At 40.3% G+C, this 20,713-nt stretch overlaps 1 protein-coding gene across 8 annotated transcripts in view; it reads left to right on the top strand.

Moving 5' to 3' along the window:
- LOC311262618 (titin-like) overlaps positions 1-20,713 on the top strand; it is a 176,848-nt gene that overhangs the window by 59,354 nt on the left and 96,781 nt on the right. For 2 of the 8 annotated variants that reach the window (XM_084362164.1, XM_084362163.1), the window contains exons 43-57: positions 697-777; positions 959-1,226; positions 4,414-4,482; positions 4,848-4,919; positions 5,125-5,202; positions 12,036-12,110; positions 12,281-12,370; positions 12,832-12,867; positions 15,549-15,599; positions 16,380-16,778; positions 16,986-17,264; positions 17,406-17,675; positions 17,767-17,906; positions 18,152-18,278; positions 20,004-20,267. In XM_084362164.1, coding sequence (XP_084218290.1) covers positions 697-777; positions 959-1,226; positions 4,414-4,482; positions 4,848-4,919; positions 5,125-5,202; positions 12,036-12,110; positions 12,281-12,370; positions 12,832-12,867; positions 15,549-15,599; positions 16,380-16,778; positions 16,986-17,264; positions 17,406-17,675; positions 17,767-17,906; positions 18,152-18,278; positions 20,004-20,267 — 2,299 coding nt within the window. The remainder of the gene's footprint in view (positions 1-696; positions 778-958; positions 1,227-4,413; positions 4,483-4,847; positions 4,920-5,124; positions 5,203-12,035; positions 12,111-12,280; positions 12,371-12,831; positions 12,868-15,548; positions 15,600-16,379; positions 16,779-16,985; positions 17,265-17,405; positions 17,676-17,766; positions 17,907-18,151; positions 18,279-20,003; positions 20,268-20,713) is intronic. The other 6 variants (XM_084362165.1, XM_084362167.1, XM_084362166.1 and 3 more) reach the window with 6 other exon arrangements.

Genomic DNA, 20,713 nt, shown 5'->3' with positions numbered 1-20,713 from the left:
AATTCTCTGAAGAACTTCAGAATCAGTATCATGAATCAGATCTCTTTAATACATGCAGCATGGAGAGAAGACCCGAAGTGTTCTCTCCAGTCTTCCAAATGTTTCTGCCTTAAATACAAACAGAGTGGGGGTTACAACATTTCTTCCCACAACAATGACCCCTTGATATTTGGTTGGTTGTATCTTTCCCAGGACAGTGAGCCTTTGATGCTTTATTAGAATGTACATGTCATCTACCATCTATCTTCCTGTAACACCTCAGGCAGAGACAATTGCCTCTCATCTGACTTTATGACCCTCACACCAAAAGGGGATTCTCCCCTTTTGCTCTCACATCCTGATGTGGTCTTTACAGTACATTGCTTACTGAATGGATAACTATTTAATTTCTCACACGTCCATAGGGAAAATCTTTTGCTATTCTCCCATGGATAAGTCAGAACATGACATACTGGCTCTGGTTTTAAAAAATGGCAGTCAATTTTAGTTGGTCCTTGGTCACGATAACAGCGCCCCCAGCCCCTGACATAAACGGTTCTTTGTTCTAGACCACACAAAGAACTGGTTTGAAAGTAAGCACTGGCTCTGAACCACCTTGGTCTAAAAGAGGTATAAGAGAACAAGCAAAGGCCTCTATCCCTGACCGTTGTATAGAAAGAATTTAAGATTTACTAATCGTTGTTGTTCCCATCGCAGGAGGTGGAGCATGGCGGACGGGTTGAAGAGGAGGACATGGCCAGACTCATCCAGCAGCTGGAGGGACGTGTCGGCACAGAGGTACCCAAACACAACCAACACTTTTGTTTTAACACGATGATACTAATCCATCAAAACATCCCTGGATCGTATTTTTGCAGGACAGAACATCAGTCGTAGATACTGATGTAACTATGTAACTATGTAGAGTTCGACCTGTCGGAGTTTGATGACACCATTATAACCAATTTTAAACCTTCAGCCCGTCTCTGTGATCGAGGACATCAGCGACCAGACGACCCCTGAGAACCAGAGCGTCACCTTTGAGTGTCAGATCAAGATCAACTACCCAGAGATCGCACTCACCTGGTACAAGGGCACACAGAAACTGGACAACAGCGACAAGTATGAGATCAGCAGCGTTGGGGACCACCATTACCTGAAGATCAAGAACTGCCTGGTCAAAGATCAGGGCAACTACCGCGTGGTTTGTGGTCCTCACATCTCCAACGCCAAGCTGACTGTCACAGGTAAGAGTCTGAGTATTTGGACTTCCTGTTCGGTCCGATGGACGCCTGTCTGTATGTCTGTAACGTGTCCTCATGTCCCACTCCTTTATTTTATTATCAGGAGGTGGATACAAGACAGGTAAGCAGTACAACTCCAAACTAACTCAGACTGACCTCTTTGAACCTGCTGGTTCACATCTGATGACTTATGTCTGTGTTTTGTGGTTTTCTGTTTCCTGTTTTTGTTCTGTGTTTCTTTTATACTTAACGATCAGTCAAAACTCCTCAAAAGAGAGTCCTGATATATAAATAATAACATGAAATTAATAAGATAGTCGATGTTATAAACTAACATGACTCTAATATTGTGAAATCAGCAGTTAACTCTGGTTGTCTGGTTCTAGCCGACCAAATTCAGTTCACTAAATGCATCAGAAGCATCGAGGTCAATGAACGCCACTCGGCCACCTTCGAGTGCGAGTTGTCCTTCGACAACGCCACCGTCGCATGGTACAAAGACTCATGGGAGCTTAAAGAGAGCCCGAAATATAACTTCAGGACCGAGGGCCGACGGCACTTTATGACCATCCGCAACGTAACCCCAAAGGACGAAGGTTTGTTAAATTAACTTAAACTGTAGATTTTACTCTGGAGAGAGATTCCTAACAGAAAGTATTTTCCTCCTTCTTTTTTTTTTTTTAAGTATTTAAAAAGAAGAAGCTCTTTATCTGCTTGGTTGTCTTAGATTTTAGAGGTTAAATGTATTTAGCAAAAAAAGGTTTTGGGGCTGCACAATTCTGAAAAATAAAAAAATTAGTTTGAGACCAATCCAAACATCATGATGTTGTTTTAACAAAAAAGCTGTTTTTGACAAAAAGCATGAATGATCTTCAATCATGACATATGAAGTGTAACTGACTAAAGGTCTGGTCACACATGAATTCAAAATGGTGACATTTTGTGGCAAAATGAGTGCATTTCACTAGAATCACTGTGATGAGCAGATTCAGTCAAGTTTAAGAAAATACACTCAAATCAGGTCAAGTCAAGAAACTGTTATGTAAAATTATAGTTTTTATGCCTCTTTGTTCTTGTGGGTATGACTCGCATACAATAATTTCCCCCCAAAATGCGATAATTTTAGCCTCTGAACGCTGCTGGATAGAGACCATGAGAGTCCAAAATGGAGGACGCTATCATAGCTCATTAGCTTTGTCACCATTCAGTTTTATTCAATACGCTAGACACTTATTATCATGTTAGTTACTGAGTTAACAAAGTGTTCCCTCTTGAGTGAAACTCTTGATTGAATGAAATGAACAGTGAAAATAAAATGTCAGAGACAGTAAACGATCCTGTACAGAGAAAAACGAAAGGCTCTCAGAAAGATGTTGAATAGATTAACGTTAGATAAACGAAAAACATTTTGTTGAGTTCTAGTGTGACCAGCGTTTTGTTGTCATTTTTAAAAGTTAAAAAGTTCGTTTTTTAAGGTATTTTAGTGAAACAATGTAATCAGCATGAAACATGTCTCCACTCTGTCAGGCGTTTACTCGGTCATCGCTCGTCTGGAGCCGATGGGAGAAGCTCGAAGCACAGCTGAGCTTTACCTGTCGGGCAAAGGTCTGTACGATTATCACACAGCTGAAGATACTCGAGTTAAACTTAGTTAGCAGTTAAAATAACATTTGTACCTTGTCCTTTACAGAGATTGGGTTAGGAAATATTCCTCAGGGTGAGTATTTTTAGAAGCCGACGTACTTAAAACTAATGACAGTAAACCTGAACATAATATTCTCGTTGAGTTCAGCATTAATTGAAGTGTTTGTCGTTAAACTTCCAGACGTCCCAGACACGTCAATTCATGTCCCAGAAACAGCTTCTATGGTTGTCAGGGGTGAGTCTGGGACAGTTTCTACAGATACATTTAATCAATTTAACTCTTTAACTTTGACTTCACTCCACTTGTTATATTCATCATTTTTTTTCTACCTAAAGATTCCTCTGAGTTTTATCACTATGAAGAAAGAACAGAAGTGAAAGGTACAAAAACAAGTTAATTATGTAATTAACTAACTGTATTCGCTTCCAACACTATTAATTCTTATTCTGCGTGAAGCTTCTGCATTTCATTCATCAACATTACATTTTAAACCACCTGAAATGTAACCTTCATCATCATCATCATCATCCTTCAACTCTCACCTTCAATAACTGTGTGATCATTTTGAATTCAGTGAATATTAATTCAGCCATCATCCCTCCTAATAACTCAAATACCACCTCAACAACTCAATAATTTACCTCCAGTAACAAGTCATTCACGGCCTGTAAATATATTTCAAATGTCACAAAATGTAAACTAATGTACAGACGAGGATTTTGTGAAAAAGTTGAGATTAATCTCAAAATTATGAAATTATAGTCTGAATGCAGTAATTCAAGAATTAAATAAAATTAAAATTAGAATTCTGACGTCAAACAGAATTTTTTTTACCCTTATCACATTATTCTCAGAAATTAAGTAAAAGAAAGTCTTGAGAAAAAAGGATTACTTTTCCAATTAGATAACATTTATATATCAAATTTGAAAAACAGAATTATTCAATTAATCACATACATTCATTGTTTTAACTGAACTTCCGAGACCAGTCCAAGTCTGTAATCTAGTATGATGTATGTAAGAATAATTCTGAAATTAAAAAACTAAAAGCTTCACACTTTCAAAGTCAGATTAATTGAGTTTTATCCCACAACTGTATCGATTGTCTCCCATAATCCTCCTCTGCACAAACCTGAAGTCTGCAGTGATGAAACATCCGAACATTTGATCTCTAACGATTGATTATCCTTCAATGATCCACTGTAGCTTTTGAAAGTCTGACCGTTCAAGAAGAGACGGTTTCTGTTCGGTTCTCCTCCGTCACAGGTACAAACATCCTTCTGTTTGATAAAATAACTCCCTGATTGATATAAAAACCTCTGTCTGTCTGTCTGTCTGTCTGTCTGTCTGTGGCTAAAAACATCTTTTATGTGTCCGTCTGTGTTTGTACTGATGTCAATCATCAATCTGTCTCTTTTTCTTCACTGATTGTTTTTTTTGCAGTTCATTTCATCCTCATAACTTCTGATCATTAAAGACCTCTTGACTGTCCTCACGTCAGAATCAGGTTGTTTTTGTTCTAAGTTCACTTTTCTTCTTCACCAGAAGAGAAAAAGCCTGTTGAGGAGATTATTGAGAGGACTCAGTTTGAGAGAAGAGAAGAAGTCCCGAAAGGTACAACTGCTTCTTAAAAAAGGCAAACTGGCTTCTGGCTGTTGATCAAAGCTTTTAGCGTAACGAAGCTGCTGATCAGGACTGCCGCTCTGCTCGCCACCATGTGCGTTTCATCTAACGCTTCAAACTCCATCAACTGCTGCTTATAGAAGTTTTTCTTCCTCTAAACTGTAACTCAGTGTATGATTATCTTCAATTCTGTCTGTCTTCTACCTTCATGTATTCCTCTTACTCATGTTGCTGCTTCTTACTCACCTCTCTTGCGCTCTTATTAACCTTCACTACAGCTTTCTGTACTGCAGAAAGTAGAGTAGACTTTAGAGCTTGGCCGTCATAGTTTTAACGCTCTTTCTTGATCTTTTAAGTTCCTGAGGTTTACAGGAGACCAGAGGAAAAACCCTCTGAGCCTGCAGCTCCGCCTCCAGCTCCGGTCAAAGGTATTTGCAAATACCTCCTCTTATTTCTTCCACTACCTGTCTGTACCTCCCAAATATTATCTTATTTATGTACTTGTGTCATATTTTTAGACTTTCCTTGTTCAGTCAGATTGTTTGTTCCTTTCTTCATTTATTTCTGTTTCTCTTGATGAGTCTTGATGTGAGCATTTATCAGAAAACTGAAATCGATGATAATATTTTAAAGTACCTGAAGCAAAGAAGCTGCAGCCCGAAGTCGCTGTCGCTGCTCCGACTCGCAGAGAGGAAGCTCCGGCCGCACCAGGTAACGTTTGTTATCTTGTCACTGATGATTTCTGTTTGTTTGTCATCTTAGAGTCTTCACTGGCTCACAATCTTGATTCTTGATCTAAAACTTTCAAAAAGAGACAGAAAACTTTTCAAATAGACAGAATAAGAACATTTGTTTTTGTTATGCATAGTATTTTTAAATGCACTTATATTTTTGTAAAATGGATTTTTGATATTTTTTCAATTATTGAATTTTACGATTCTTCACTCAAATATTTCATATTTCTTTATCATCTTACATTTTAAGTCTTGAGACGTAATGCAAAAAAAAATCCAAGATAAGATACTTTAAAACTTGTATAAAAAATCACATCAATACATATTTTTAAAAATGTTTTTGTACATGAGATAAACAAAAAAATCTGGAAATGTTTAAACATTTTTGACAGGTTTTTCTTATATATAACTGCAGTATTTATATGTGTTATCAATATATTTAGGATTTGTTTTAAACTTACACTAGATTGAAAGAAATGTATAATGAAATTTAAAAGAACGTAAAATCAGATGATCCTAATAGGTAATCATTTTATAGATGTTTCAGTTCTTGAGATCTTTTTGTAATTTTTTATACGTTTGACAAATTTAAACAATTTATTAGTTTAACTTGTATACGAGTATTTACTTTTGGAAATTCAATTCCAACAATCCTGTCCTTATTCTAACTCTTCAGATGACCTTCAGATTTCTCTTGAGTGCTGTCTGCAAAACGTCATGTCTGAAGTGATTCTGTCTCAGCGTTCTTACAATGCGTACAGAGCATTGTGTTCTTGGCTGTCCATCTGTTAGTTGTTTGGTTTTTGTCAGTCTGTCTTTTTATTTTTCATGTGAGATCTTTTCCTTCTTTTACCCCGTGAACTCTTAAAGCTGTGTGTGCTCTGTGGTGACTCACAGTCATATTTCTCTGTTAACCTTGAAGAACCTTCAGTATACACCAAACCAGAACCTGAACAGGAGAAAGTGACCAGAAAGGTCATTCCTGAACCTTATCAACCCGAACCGACAGAGGAGCCAAAAGTGGTTCCCCCTGAGCCAAAATTGGCACCTCAGAAAGCAGCGGTGCCTGAGCCGAAAGTGCCCAAAATTAAACTTGAACCTGAAGCACCGAAAGTTGAACCTGCGGAGAAAACACCAGAAGCCCCAAAACCAAGAGGTAACGTAGTAAACACTTTGCATTACTGCTGATCAACTTGAGAGACATTGTGTTAAACAGTATGTCTTTCTTGTTTTGTTTCATGTTGCTGTGATCTGTTTCCTGTAACTCTTTAACATGTTTGTCCAAATCTTGAATGTTCTGAGATGTTTTCTTCACTGCAAAACTCTTTCGTTTGATCTTTTAAAATGAACATCTTCCAATGTATTTGGAGTTGACAGTAGATTTTGGGATGTTTGGAAATAGATTTAGATCCATCCCTCTACAAGCTAACTCTACACGTTAATATCACAGCTGTAATGTGTTGATAACGAAGCTCACACCAGGTTCCTGGAATAACCTTGTGATAACTGTTGAGTAAAAACATTTTGATGTTCTCCAAAGTGCCACCTGTAGCCAAACCAGAGGAAGCTGTAGTTCAGCCACTTGCTGCCAAGATTTCTCCACCAAAGACTGAAGCTAGATTAACAAAAGGTATTGGAAAGACAGTGTCATTTCCCATCTTTGAACTCTTTGATCCGTGTTATCATGTGTCTTATATGTCATGTGATTGAAACCGGTCTGTGTTGTGTGTTTTATGTCTTCAGTAATTTTTGTAGTTGTCGTTGTGCTAAACACTCGTTAGAGTGGACACTAATGTTAAAGTCTTAGCAGTTACCAGTAGATTACTGAACATATACTGTATATAATGTTCTTTAAAGCACCTGAACCACCAAAGCCTGAAGAACCTGTAGTTTACCCAACTGCAGCCAAGGTCACTCCACCCAAGGCCGAAGCTGTTCCAGCTAAAGGTACTGATCTTTGACGTTGCTGTTGAATTCACTCGTGAAAGAGTGTAATCTTTGTTAGCCTTGGTAATTTTCTGAAGGTTAAACAATACACAATATTCTCTTAAGTGCAAGATGTACCCAGACCAGAGGAACCTATATATCAACCATCAGCACCCAAGATTTCTCCACCCAAGGCTGAAGCCGTTCCAACTAAAGGTACTGTAAAGATGCTCTTGATAGGTTTCTTAGCTCTTTTGTTCTGTTTCCTGTTTGTGTTGTTTCTTGTGTTTTAAGCTTGTTCGGTATCAGTTTATGCTTTTGGAACCGACTTTTAGCATCAGACTGAAAGTAATCTTCCTGAAATATCTTCTATGAATATCTTTGAACTTGCTAAGCACTCGTTAGAGTGTGACTTGCACTTTTTGTCAAAATATGGTGAACAAGATAATCATCTTATAAATAAATCTTCTTCAAAGTTGTCTCAGAACCAGCGACATCTGATCCTCCAAGGAAACCACATCTGCTGGCTGGTAAACCTGAGCCAGAAGAACCAAGGTATATCCCTGAAACAAAACCAGAAGAACCAAAGTGGGTTCCAGAAAAACCCAAGAAGGTTCCTGAAGAACCAAAGCAGGTTCCAGAGGCACCCAGGAAGGTTCCAGAAAAACCAAAGAAGGTTCCAGAGGCACCAAAAATGGTTCCAGAAGAACCAAAGAAGGTTCCAGAGGCACCCAAGAAGGTACCAGAAGAACCAAAGAAGGTTCCAGAGGTACCCAAGAAGGTTCCGGAAGAACCAAAGAAGGTTCCAGAAACACCAAAGAAGGTTCCGGAGGCACCCAAGAAGATGCAAGAGGAACCAAAGAAGGTTCAAGAAGAACCAAAGAAGGTTCCAGAAACACCAAAGAAGGTTCCGGAGGCACCCAAGAAGATGCAAGAGGAACCAAAGAAGGTTCCAGAGGCACCCAAGAAGGTTCCAGAGGCACCAAAGAAGGTTCCAGAAGAACCAAAGAAGGTTCCAGAGGCACCAAAAATGGTTCCAGAAGAACCAAAGAAGGTTCCAGAGGCACCCAAGAAGGTTCCAGAAGAACCAAAGAAGGTTCCAGAGGTACCCAAGAAGGTTCCGGAAGAACCAAAGAAGGTTCCAGAAACACCAAAGAAGGTTCCGGAGGCACCCAAGAAGATGCAAGAGGAACCAAAGAAGGTTCAAGAAGAACCAAAGAAGGTTCCAGAAACACCAAAGAAGGTACCAGTTGAATCAAAAAGGGTTGTGGAGGAAACAAAGATGGTTCCTGAAGCCCCAAAGATGGTTCCAGAAACACCTAAACAAATTCCTCAGGCTAAAAAGCCTCAGCAACAAGGTAGATATGTCTGCAAACATGACTTTGAGTTTGAACATCTTATTAACTAATCTTACTTGATCTCATTAACTTAACCTTACTCATCTTGATCTTTTAACTATTTTTATCACTTTACAAAGGTTTTGTCCTTATGTCTGTTCTGTCGTGTGTTGACTGTGTGCTACCTCATGTCAATTATCAAAACAGTTAAACACAGGGGGATACTGCAGGGAAAACAGCACTAGTTAAACCAATGCTGGAGAGAGGTTAACCCATCACAGGTGTGCTTGAACTTAGAAATGTTTCCCAGGTAGTTTTAGAAAGTCAGCACAAATGTCCATCAGGATTTTGTAGACGAGTTGTATTTACTTGTCCTTGAAACCAGATGAGATTATTCCTTCTGTATGACTCCAGCCAAAGTCTATAGAAACTCCACAGCAGAGAGTTAGTGATTCATAATACCCACAGTTTAGTTATGAAAAGAGGATCACAGTTGAATATAAACCACATGATATCTGTGTTTTTGTGTCTTGATGATTTTTATCTTATGCTGTTTTCCTCTTGGCCACCGCTCCATGGTGCAAATCTTCTATCTTGGGTGATATCTTAAAAAATACCTCAGTTCCCTTGAAGACTGAGCTGAAGCAAACAACAGAAGTGCTTGAAGACAACAGGAAGTCTTCTCCAATGGTGGATCATGGAGAATTTGGTGGGGAATTGTGGAGGGTTTCTCTGGAAGAAGAAGTTGGACACTGGCAAGAAGAAGTCATGACATATGAAAGGAAGATGGGGTCAATTGTGAGAGAAGAAAGCACTTTGAAAAGGGAAATAAGACAAGAAATGGTTCTTGCAAAGGAAGAGGATAAGGATTCTACATGGTACGAAGAAGATCAGCAGGTTGAGCCATTAGAGGACATTGAGCCAGCATGCACAGAATATGAGGCTGAAAAACTGGAGGACACTGAACCTCAGGATGAAGAAGCTGTGGACCAGATAGAAGAGACGTCTTTGAGGTTTGTCTCTTCACCTCTAAAGGAAGTCCTTCAGGAAGTCACACCTCCAGTCACACTTCCACCTGAAATGACTCGTCCCACAAAGAAAGAAGCTTCTGGGTTGACAATTAAAAAAGATGTAAGGGCTTACAAGAAAACTACCCAAGAAAGGAAATTCAAGGAAGCAGACATTCCGCCAACTGATGCCGAGCAAAAAGAAGAAGAAAGAACTGAATCATTTGTATCAGTATACCATGAAGAAGTTAAAGAAGAAACTGACTATCCAATGGATGATCTTGTTAAACCTCAAATCTCTGATACATCTAAAGAAATCACCTTCTCAAAGCAGCCCAGAGTACCTAAAGAAATCACTCATATGAAGCAAGCTGAGTCTGTCAAAGTAGAAGAAGCTCTATCTGAAAGATCCATGCCTTGGAGAGAAACTGCTTCACCTCCACCTGATCAAGATTTACCCCAAAGTCTTCCCAAAACTTCTCATCCTATGACAGCTGTTCCTCCCAAAAAAGTAGAAATCTCTGAAAAGTCAGTAAGGCAAGAAATCCCCAAATCTGCCAGAAAAATGTATCTCGAAGACATTGTACCTCTGGAGAAACCAACTGTGTCAGAAGAAGTGTCTTTTGAAGAACAACTTGTCCCAGCAACGGTGTCCCCTCCAGGTCCAGCACGACTTCCTTCACCTGATCAAGACTTACCCCCAAATCTTCCCAAAACTATACTTTCTCGTACCGGAACGGTTGTTCCCTCCAAACAAGAAGTAATGACCCCTAAAACGATTAAGTCTGCAAGGGCAGAAATTCTGAAATCTGAAGTGTCTTTTGAAGAGGAACTCGTCCCAGCAACAGTGTCCCCTCCAGTTCCAGCACAAATTCCTTCACCCGAGAAGGTATTCTATCTTGAGGAAGACACTTCACCTCCAAAACCAATTGTTGTGCCTACAAAGATGACCTCCCCTGCACTTCCCAAATCAGTTTGTTCTAAAGAAGAGTTTATTCCTGAAGACGTGAGTCTACCCAAGAAACCTGTCACTAAAGACAAGGCACCTCTAGCTAAACAATCCCAAGTTCCACCACTGAAGAAACCTCATCCCCCTGAAGAAGAAACTCTTCAATCCAAGAAACCTGCTGTTCTGACACAAAAAATAATCACCCCCAAGGTGGATTCTTCTGAAGAAGAAAGAACCACGACAACTAAACCTCGACCAACAAGAGAAGATGAAAAGAAAGCAAAGAAGGGAACACAGGAGATTGAACAACAAAATCTTCAGACAGGTATTCTTTCTCATTTGAGCCGCACAGGCTCGTGATCGCCATAAGATCACTCCCTCTTTAAATAGATTTAACTTCTTATATTTAACACTTATCTTCACATCATCGTAGTAAGTCCTGTTTGTCCATTGTCTAACATGTTTTGTGTGTCACAACTCTGCAAGGTACACCATGTACTAAAGCATCTTTCTTGGTCTACTCACATCTTTCACTGTTGATTTATGTGCTTTCCTCTAGTTAGCATTCTTTCAATACTTCTTCATGTTTTTGCAGTTTGAAGTGATTCATGTCTGAATCATCTTATGTTAATAAGTCTTGAATGACAATGTCGTTGTCTTGGTCGTGATCTTGGCATCTTGTATTCCCAAAGTGTCTCCTCCAGAGGAGAAGAAACCATCTGCACCAGCACCAACGCCTTCAACTCCTCCTGCTCCTGCAGCCAAAGTTGCTCCTCCTGCAGGTACCTTTCAGTTTGTACTTTCCTCATCTTTGCTGGCTCATCAAGAGTCAGCCATGTTGTTGTTATGTTTGTCCATTTGTTTGTGTTGTTCTTATTGTCTCACTTCTGTTCAGGTTTTCTGGTTTTAACTTTCTCATTATGTTTTGACCGAGCTTGTTGTTTTCTTGGTTATGATCTTGGCATCTTATATTCCCAAAGTATCTCCCCCAGCGGAGAAGAAACCATCTGCACCAGCACCAAAGCCTTCACCTCCTCCTCCTGCTCCTGCAGAGAAAGTTGCTCCTCCTGCAGGTAGTTTCTTTCCCTTGGTTTTGTATGTTGTACATGTCTGTCTGTTTTGTTTTCTTGCTGGTTGATTCAAAGGTCATTGTTTTTTTCACTCAATTGTCATTTAACTTGCTGTCTAATCTGTCCAGAGTCTTATCTCGCATTGTTTCAGTGCAACTGTCAGTCTTGATTGACCATGTTGTTGTCTTGGTCGTGATCTTGGCATCTTGTATTTTAAAGTGTCTCCTCCAGAGGAGAAGAAACCATCTGCACCAACACCAAAGCCTTCAGCTCCTGCTGCTCCTGCAGCCAAAGTCGCTCCTCCTCCAGGTAGTTCTTACACTTTGTGTTTTGTGGTACCTAAAAACCCTGTCCTTAGTTTTGAAGTTGTCTGGTTCTGTTTCTGTCACAGATTACTTTCTGTCTGTTTGATTCACGTTCATTTGTCTTCATTCTTAAATTCTTTATTCTGTTTTTATGTCTTGTCACTTTCATATCTTTTGTTCTCTTGGTCATGACCTTTGGTGTCTTGTACTCCCAAGTGTCTCCTCCAGAGGAAAAGAAACCGTCTCTACCAACACCAAAGCTTCCAGCAGAAAAAGTCGTTCCTCCTGCAGGTAGTTTCTTCTGTTTGTCATCCATGTTGTTTAATTTCCTGTTCTTCTTGCCTTAAATAAATCTGTTGGTCTGATTTCTTCAAATGTGTCTGTTTTGTTTAAGTATCTTTCAGTTGTTGCTTGTTCACATTATCTTTGCCAGTGACTTAATCAAGTTGGCATTCTTGTAGCTCAAGTTGCACCAGTGGAGAAGAAACCATCTCCACCTGCCGTAAAGGCTGAACCCTCTCCTGTATCAGAGAAAATCTCTCCACCTGAAGGTAACATCTCTTCTATAACTTTGATTTATGTTGTTCTCTTCTGTTTGTCTCCCACTTTAAAGGATTTCTGTCTTCATACTAAGCAAACTAAGCTTTGTTTTAAGAAATCCTGTCACTTTTTAATTCTGTTTGTCTGATGTTTGTATAAACTTAAATCCATTTTCCATTCTTTAATCCAAGTCTTTAGCGGTGTCTGTTATTTAAAAAAAGAAATGCTTTTTTAAAAAATATCTTCTATAAATTGCTGATGCAATGATGGAAGATTATGTTTGAACACCTGATGAAGTCATTGCATTAAAGATTGATTTTAGTGCAAATTATTCTGGAAACAAAATGAAAAACTTTCTTAACTCAAGTGTCTTTCTGAAAAGTAAATTAACCTTTTCTGTCTTTGATTTAGCCTTATTCTAACACTGTTTATGTTGTGCGTACTTACATTGATCTTATTTAAATTCTTGCAGACAAAGAACCAGTTTCAGCACCTGGACCAACTAAAGGTATACCAAATATTAGTGTCTTTATTTTAAAAAGGCACATTTTAATACATATCTCTATGCTCAAAGATGTTTTTCATTTATATGTTTCAATGGTGTGTGTGTCCAGTGTTGTAAAAATGTCAGATGAATTGTTGAGTTTCTTGTATGTCTCTATGTGAATGTTATAAATGTGTATTTACTGCCTCAACTACAGTGCCAACTCTTAAGCAAAAGGGTAAGATTCCTCTTCAGGAGGCAAAAACACCTGAATCACCTAAGATGAAGAGTAAGTTTCCAAGAATACCCAAAGAGAAGGAACCAGAACCAGAAGTTGTTAAGCTGAAGAAGGTTCCTGTGAAAGCTCCAGAGCCCGAGAAACAAGTCAAAACTCATAAAGCAGAAGTGACGAGGCATCACGATCCAGAAATAACGGTTCGTGGACTTCATGACAGAGAAGATCGAGAGATAATAACACTTGGAAGAACTGAGCGGATCTTCACTGCAGAGGAGGAAACCGCTCAGTTAGGCTACTTTGAGGAGGCTGAAAGGGTTGTAGTTGTACCGAAGACTGAGAAAGAAGGATGGACAAGAACGCCGAAGCCACAGAAAGAGGAAGAACCTGAGGTGCCAAAAGTCGAAAAGAAGAAAATAACTAGACTGCCAAAGGCAGATGAGCAGAAAGAGTCGGTCAAACTAAAGCCCTTTGAAAAACCAGGAAAACCAGAGGAAGAACTAGAAAAGATCAAACTGAAAAAGGTGCCAACTAAACCCAAAGAGCCCGAGAAGGAAGTCATAACACAAAAAGTTGAAGTGACAAGACGTTACGATACAGAACTGACAGTTCAGAAGCTTCGTGACAGGGAAGATAGAGAGTTAATAACAGTTAAAAGAACTGAACGAGTCTTCACTGCAGCTGGAGAGGCACAAGAACTGGGTCATATGGAGGAACCTGAAAAGGAAGAAGCAGAAGATGAGAAATCGAGATGGATAAGAACCCCTAAAGTGCTGGAAGATGAAGAACCTGAGCCAGATTTAACTAAAAAGAAAATTAAGAAATTGCCAAAGAAAGAAGAGGAGCCCGAAGTGGTAACACTGAAACCGTTTGAAAAACCACAGAAATCTGATGCAGCTGAACCTCTGAAAGCAAATAAAGAAAGCGAGGCAAAGATGGACACTGAACGCACTCCATTTAAGAGAGGTGAGACGCCACAGAGAGATCAACCAACCGCTGCCATAAAACACAAAAATGATGAAGATGCTCCCTTGACGAGTCCAAAGGCAACTCCTGATGTCAGCAAAGATCAGAAAGAGCTCCCACAGAGAACAAAGGTTGATCAAGTACCCAAAGACAAGGAACCTACAGCTGCAGATAAGCGTCGAGGAAAACCTCAAATTATTTCCGCACCCGATAAAGAGAAAGAGCAGGTCATGTTGAAGCCTTTCACCAAAGCCGGTAAGCCTGAAGAAAAGCCAGATAAAGCATCTGAGGACAAGATAAAGAAGCTGGTGGACATAAAGGTACCAAGTCAAACTCCAAAGGAAGAAACTCCGGGAGAGCAGACAAAACAGCAGCTTACGCCTAAAAAGGAGGATGAGAAACCTCAGGAGAAAGACGAGCCAGCTGTTCCACCCAAGAAGCCCAGTCCACCCGGCAAGAAAGAAGCCGAGAAAGAGATTCCACCAAAACAAATGGATACCTTCAAGAAAGGCATTGAGCTCAAAAAGACTCCTTCACCAAGAGTGGGTAAAGACAAGGTAGAGGAAGAAAAGCCGCTCAAACCTGTTGAGCAACTGAAGAAGGTCGATCTTAAAAAGACACCATCACCAAAGGTTGATAAGCTAAAACCAAAGGAACTGGAGGAAATCCCCATTGAGAAGAAGCCAAGTGGTGAAAAAGTCAAACGGATTCCCAAAACTGTGTCGCCAAAAGACTCTATTGAAGCTGTAACGCTCAAGAAGGTCCCAAAGAAGCCGTCACCAGAGGAGGCTCCAGAACCGGAGAGGCCCGGTAAAGTACGGATCCCCCTGGTGAAGGAGGTTTCTCCTGGAGCCGTGCAGATGAAGAAGGTGCCAACCCAGCCAGAGGAGGAGGTGTTTGAAAAGGAGGCAGAAGAAGTAGAAGGAGACGAAGAGGAGGAAGCCTGGGGTTGGGAGCTGGTTCCTCCGGACGACTGGGAAGGTGAAGTTGTTGATGGGGCGGTGGAGACTCCAGGCGTCCCTGGCGGAAAACGAGGTGAGACGAAGGCAGACAAACTCCTCATCTGATGACTCTGGAGCCCCCACATCCATCTCAGATGACTCATCTAATCCTCATCACATCCTTCATTTCTTCATCTACAGCTCATGTGTTCATTCACCATCCGTCCACTGTGATGTTCTCATGTCGTCTTTCAAATGTGTCCACATCAGTCATAAAGTGCTGTTTGTTCGTCTTCACCAACGGTCATATCATTCATGTCATTCACCTTTTCTTCACCTTTGTCTTCCATCCATGTGTGTCCCATTTGTTATCCTGTCCAATTTTTCATCCATTCATCAAATATTTCACTCATCTTTTTCCCCGTTATCATGATCTGTATGATGTCCCTTCAATGTTCTCGTGATGTGTTTGATCAAGTATATTTGCTGTTAGCGTTGCTCAAATCTTTCTCTTGGTTCTGCTCAAACAGAAAAATGCTTAAAACGTATTGTTTCTTGTCCAGATGGAAAACCATCAGAGGAGGCACCAAAAGGCAGAGGCAGAGGATTTGGGGGTATGAAATGAATAAAAAGAGACCTTGAGTGAACTAACAGTGTTGCTGTTTGTGCTCAATAATATCTGAAGCAATTTCGCTCGCTTTCTTCACGGTCGTTGTGAAGTGTGCGTTGTTTTCTTTTCTTGTCCTTGTCCAAAAAATCAAACAAATGTTTTGTGTTCAGCCTTAAATCTTGGCCCGAAACTTTTGTTATGATCACGAATAGGGCTCTGTATCGAACCTCAAGCATGTAGATATTTCTAGATTTTTATCAAATTTTTCTAGTTTTACACTCTTTTATTCGGGCAAAGTTCATGTATGTCTGCTGTGTTCGGAAAATGTTTGGCTTTGGCTTTTGAGTCATTGTTGATGTTCGATATGCGTTACGTGTGATGTGCTGTGTCACACAGGTAGGTAGGTTATGTGTTGTGTTGTGTTGTGTTGTGTTGTGTTGTGTTGTGTTGTGTGGAGATTGAGATCTCTTTTTCTCTTTGCTTGTTGTCTGTCAGGTTTGTTTTCTCTCTTCTTGTATTTTGTAGTTTTGTGTTCTTCGTAGAACCGTTTGAAGCTCATAAAGAGTGACTCTGCATGATTCATAGTCTTAACAGAATTTTATATTCTGTGCACTTCTAACACTAAAAACTGGTAATACAGAATTTTATTAAACGTGAGATTATGTCATCTGAATGATGTCTGATTCATGGTAGGCACAATTTTTAAAAACATCCCACTGTCCAATGTCTTCACTCACCATAATTTCTGAAACTAACTTGTGAGTTTTTGTGTGTGACGTTCCAGCGAGACAAACCCCATCACCTGGTGATGGTGGCAGGGGCCGGGGCCTGAGGCCCGGTGGTAAAGGCCCGTCACCACCAGAGGAACCCTTTGGAGGATTCAAACTGAAGGCCGTCCCTCTGAAGTTTGTCAAGAAGATTAAAGACATCGTGCTGCAGGAGGCTGAGTCTATCGGCTCGTCTGCTGTGTTTGAGTGTGAGGTGTCTCCCTCCACTGCCATCGCATCATGGATGAAAGATGGCAGCAACCTCCGTGAGGGCCCCAAGCACAAGTTCACTGCTGATGGCAAAGATCGCAAGTTGAACATTATTGATGTCCAGCTGTCAGACACCGGTGAATACACCTGTGTGGCCAAGAATGCTGGCAAGGAAATATCATGCACTGCCAAGCTCATTGTTGAAGGTAAATTAATGAGTTTTAATCCAAACTTGGGCAATGTCACATTAAAAAGAAGTTTGACTTGTTTTGTTAACTGAAAAAGAAGCTTTTTGTAGGCATCATAAAGCACTCAGGTATGGTATTTGCACCAGAATGGAAGAATTTCAATTCAAACCTCACCTTTAATGCATTGCAAATACTGTTTTTAAATGATGTCATCTGTTTGTGCAGAGCTGCCTGTGAAATGGCTGAAAGAACTGGAGCCGGAGACGACATGTATGAAGAGTCAGCCCATGTACCTGACCTGTGAGTTGAACAAAGAGAGAGATGTGGTCTGGAAGCGTAACGGTGCCCTCCTGAAGAAAAAGGCTGGAAAAGTGGCCATTAACATCATTGGGATGCAGCACGCTGTGACCATCCAGAACGCCACTGATGACGATGCCGGCGAATACACCTGTGAGGTAGAAGGACAAGAGGATGTGAAGACTTCAACAAACGTGAAAGTGATTGGTAAGCAGTCAGCCGCAGGTAGACGAGATGAACAAACGCAGATCCAGTCTTCTCTTTAAATCCATTTTTTTACCTCAGAAGTCTTCAAACCTCAGACCTCAAGTTGACTTTGTTTTAAACAAATAAACTTTCTGTCCTCAGAAATTATCAAAGACTGGCTGGTGAAGCCTCTGAGAGACCAGCATGTAAAACCAAAGGCCAAGGCCACGTTCAAAGGCGAGTTGTTCAAGGACACTCCCAACTGGAAGTGGTACAAAGGAGAAAACGAGCTCACTCCATCTGACAAGGTGGAGATCACCAAGGATGGAAAGGACGTGATGCTCACCATCAACAACTGCCAGCCCGGCGACGTCTCAGACTATACCATCCAAGTCGAGGATCGCAGATACACTGCAAAACTCACACTCGGAGGTTGGTTGCACGAATCCTTATCACAAAATCTTCCAAATGTCTTACAATTTGTGTAGCATTTCCTGTTAACTGTGTCTTCATGTTGTTTCAGAGCGTGAGGCTGAGATCCTGAAGCCTCTCGCCAGCATTGAGGTGGTCGAGAAGGAAGAGGCCAACTTTGAGACTGAAATATCTGAGGATGATGTGGTTGGTGAATGGAAGCTGAGGGGCCAGGTGTTGGTGAGAACACCGGTAAGATTTTTAAAAACACCTGATCATATTGTGAAATGAACAATTATCTTGTAACTCAAAGAAAATCCTGTGAAATTTGAAAGAAAGATGGAATTGTTCTGGAAAATTAATCTACTTTAATGGAAAATTAAATCGAACACTAATGAAATCAAGAGTTTATTTTTTAAGGGTTTTGTAGAAAAACATGTTTATAGTTCTTATATTAGTTCTTGAGCTCAAGTATGTGTTTGTTGTTTGTTTTTCAGACCTGCGACATTAAATCTGAAGGCAGGAAACGTTTCCTCACGCTGAAAAACGTGCAGCTGGATCAGGCTGGTGAAGTGTCCTATCAGGCTCTGAACGCCAACACCAGCGCCATGCTCACGGTCAAAGGTACAAATCTCTCACACACAAACCTGATTTTGTTCGATGTTGTCTGTTGCAAGCTGTTGCATTTGCCCGTCTCTGAAAATGGAGGGAATTCAAAAAGGAAAGTGGTAAGAAAAGTGGCGGCTTTGCTTTTGCTTTTGTGAATAACTGCCGAATTATTCGCACCTCGCAGAGATCGAAATGGGCTTTGTTGACCAGCTGAAGGACGTTTCTGTGCCTGAAAAGAAACAGGCTAAGTTTGAATGCACTCTCACCAAGGAGGTGTCAAAGGTCATGTGGTTCAGGGGGGTGGAGATCATCACCCCAGGCCCTAAATATGAAATAATTGATGATGGAAAGAAACACATGTTGATCATAAACAACAGTGAGTTTGACGATGAGGCTCAGTACACGATCGAAGTGTTGGGCCAAAAATCGAGCGCTCAGCTGCTGGTGGAAGGTAAGTGGCAGACAGCAACCATCGCTTCCTGTTTCCTGCGTGTTGTCATTCAATGTTTGTGGCTTTGAACTGTCGGATGGCGACAAACTCCCCCTGTTTGTGTGCACTGAATTCATGTATTGCAGGCATGAGGCTCAAATTTACACAGCATCTTCAGGACCAAACAGTGAAAGAAGGTAAAACGGCTCTCTTTGAGTTAGAGCTGACGCACGAGAACGTGCCGGTGGTTTGGTACCGAAACGAAGTGAAGCTCCACGTGAGCCGAACGGTGCTCACTCATGTCGAAGGAAAGAGACACTTTCTAGAAATGAGGTCGATGTCTCTAGATGATACCTGCCAGATTAAGGCAGAGGCCAAAGGATTTTACTCCATGGCAAAACTGACAGTCATAGGTAACAACACACTCTCCTCTCTGTTTCCTCTTTTCTCTCGCTGTCTTTTGTTTTCATGTTTCAGACCGCAGATATCTGCCAGTAATATCTTTGAAGACATTTTTTTGTATTGATTTCTTTAGAAGTGCATTTTTATTTATTTATGCCAGTAAAAGCATTGTTGATTAGAAGTTAATATCTAAAATTTGTGATTTTATTTGGGTAAAAGGGATCAAATGTTTTGCTTTTGAATGGATTTTTGTTGTTTTTGTGTTAATGGGACTTGTGGCTGAAAGGATGATTCTGATTAACTTGTCTTTTATTTTTATCCTTGATACTTTCTGACGTCACGCACAGGATCTTTTTTTTTAATCATTTCACCATTTCCGGATTGATCAGCAACTGAAAAGACAGCGAAAATTTGGCCATACTTCAACATATTTGATAACCCATCAGCTATTGTTAGCATTCAGCCACTTCCTAGCTAACGTTACTGTTTGATCACATCCAGTGCGCTTCCCCTCAAGGCCTCCATAAATGTGTCCAAGATTTCAGAATTACACCAGCAAACAGTAATGTTGGAGTGGTTGGATGCTAACATTAGCTTTTGTGTAACAGAAGTGTGACACCGCTTCACCTTCCTTTTTCGGACAGTTTTTTTTTTTTTTTTTTTTTACCCGATTTTGCAATAAAAATGACACATTTTCAAAAAGTTGTAATGAATTATCCTTTAATTGCAATAACAATACAGCAGAGGTTGATATTGGTATCTGTTGAAACAACAATCATCGTTCGTCACTTGACTTTGTTTTGCCATCAGCTGTAGGAACAGCTCAGCCTTTGTGACGTATGTAGAGATCTGAAGTTAAGTTTATTTTCCTGAAACTAACTGAGTCTTCGGTCTCGGCTCTGTTCCAGAGGGCGACGCCGTCTTCGTGGTGAAACTGCAGGATTATACGGCCACAGAGAAAGACGAGGTGACTCTGGACTGTGAACTGAGCAAAGACGTCCCCGTCATGTGGTATCACAGCGAGAAGGAGATCATCGCTTCCAAAATGCTGGTCATGAAATCTGAGGGCACTCGCAGGTCTCTGGTCCTGAAGAGAGTGGAGCAGAGCGATAGAGGAGTTTATGTATGTGACTGTGGAACAGACAAGACGACGGCCAGCATCACTATTGAAGGTAAAGTTTTATATGATTTACTCGTGTCAGATATCACATCAGGGAAACTTGTAAACTGTTTTGTTGTTCTGTTCTGCACATACGACATCCGTCTGTCCTGGGAGATGGGACGGATCAAATTCACATATTTTTCAAATCCACTTCTGTATAAACATAAAATAAAAAAAGAAAAGCTTACTTCCAAAACTTTTTCAGGAGCATTCTTATATAAGGCAAAAATAAAATAAAGGTAAAACAACTTTAGATCAAAATGTGAAGTCTGACAAGAGAGAATATACTCTTAGTATCTCTGCTCTATACATCACATATATTAGCATTTCTTCACAATATTTTGTTCCACAGTTACGTTTTTTAAATCTTTATCTGAAGGATTAACGTTTCGTAAACATTAAAACTACAAATAAAATTAATTGTATGTAAAATTATTCTTTTGTCATGTTTTAAAA

This window comes from Pagrus pagrus (genome assembly GCF_965226575.1).
Source record: "Pagrus pagrus genome assembly, chromosome: 9".
NCBI lineage: Eukaryota > Metazoa > Chordata > Actinopteri > Spariformes > Sparidae > Pagrus > Pagrus pagrus.
This window is presented reverse-complemented; position numbering and strand designations above follow the sequence as displayed.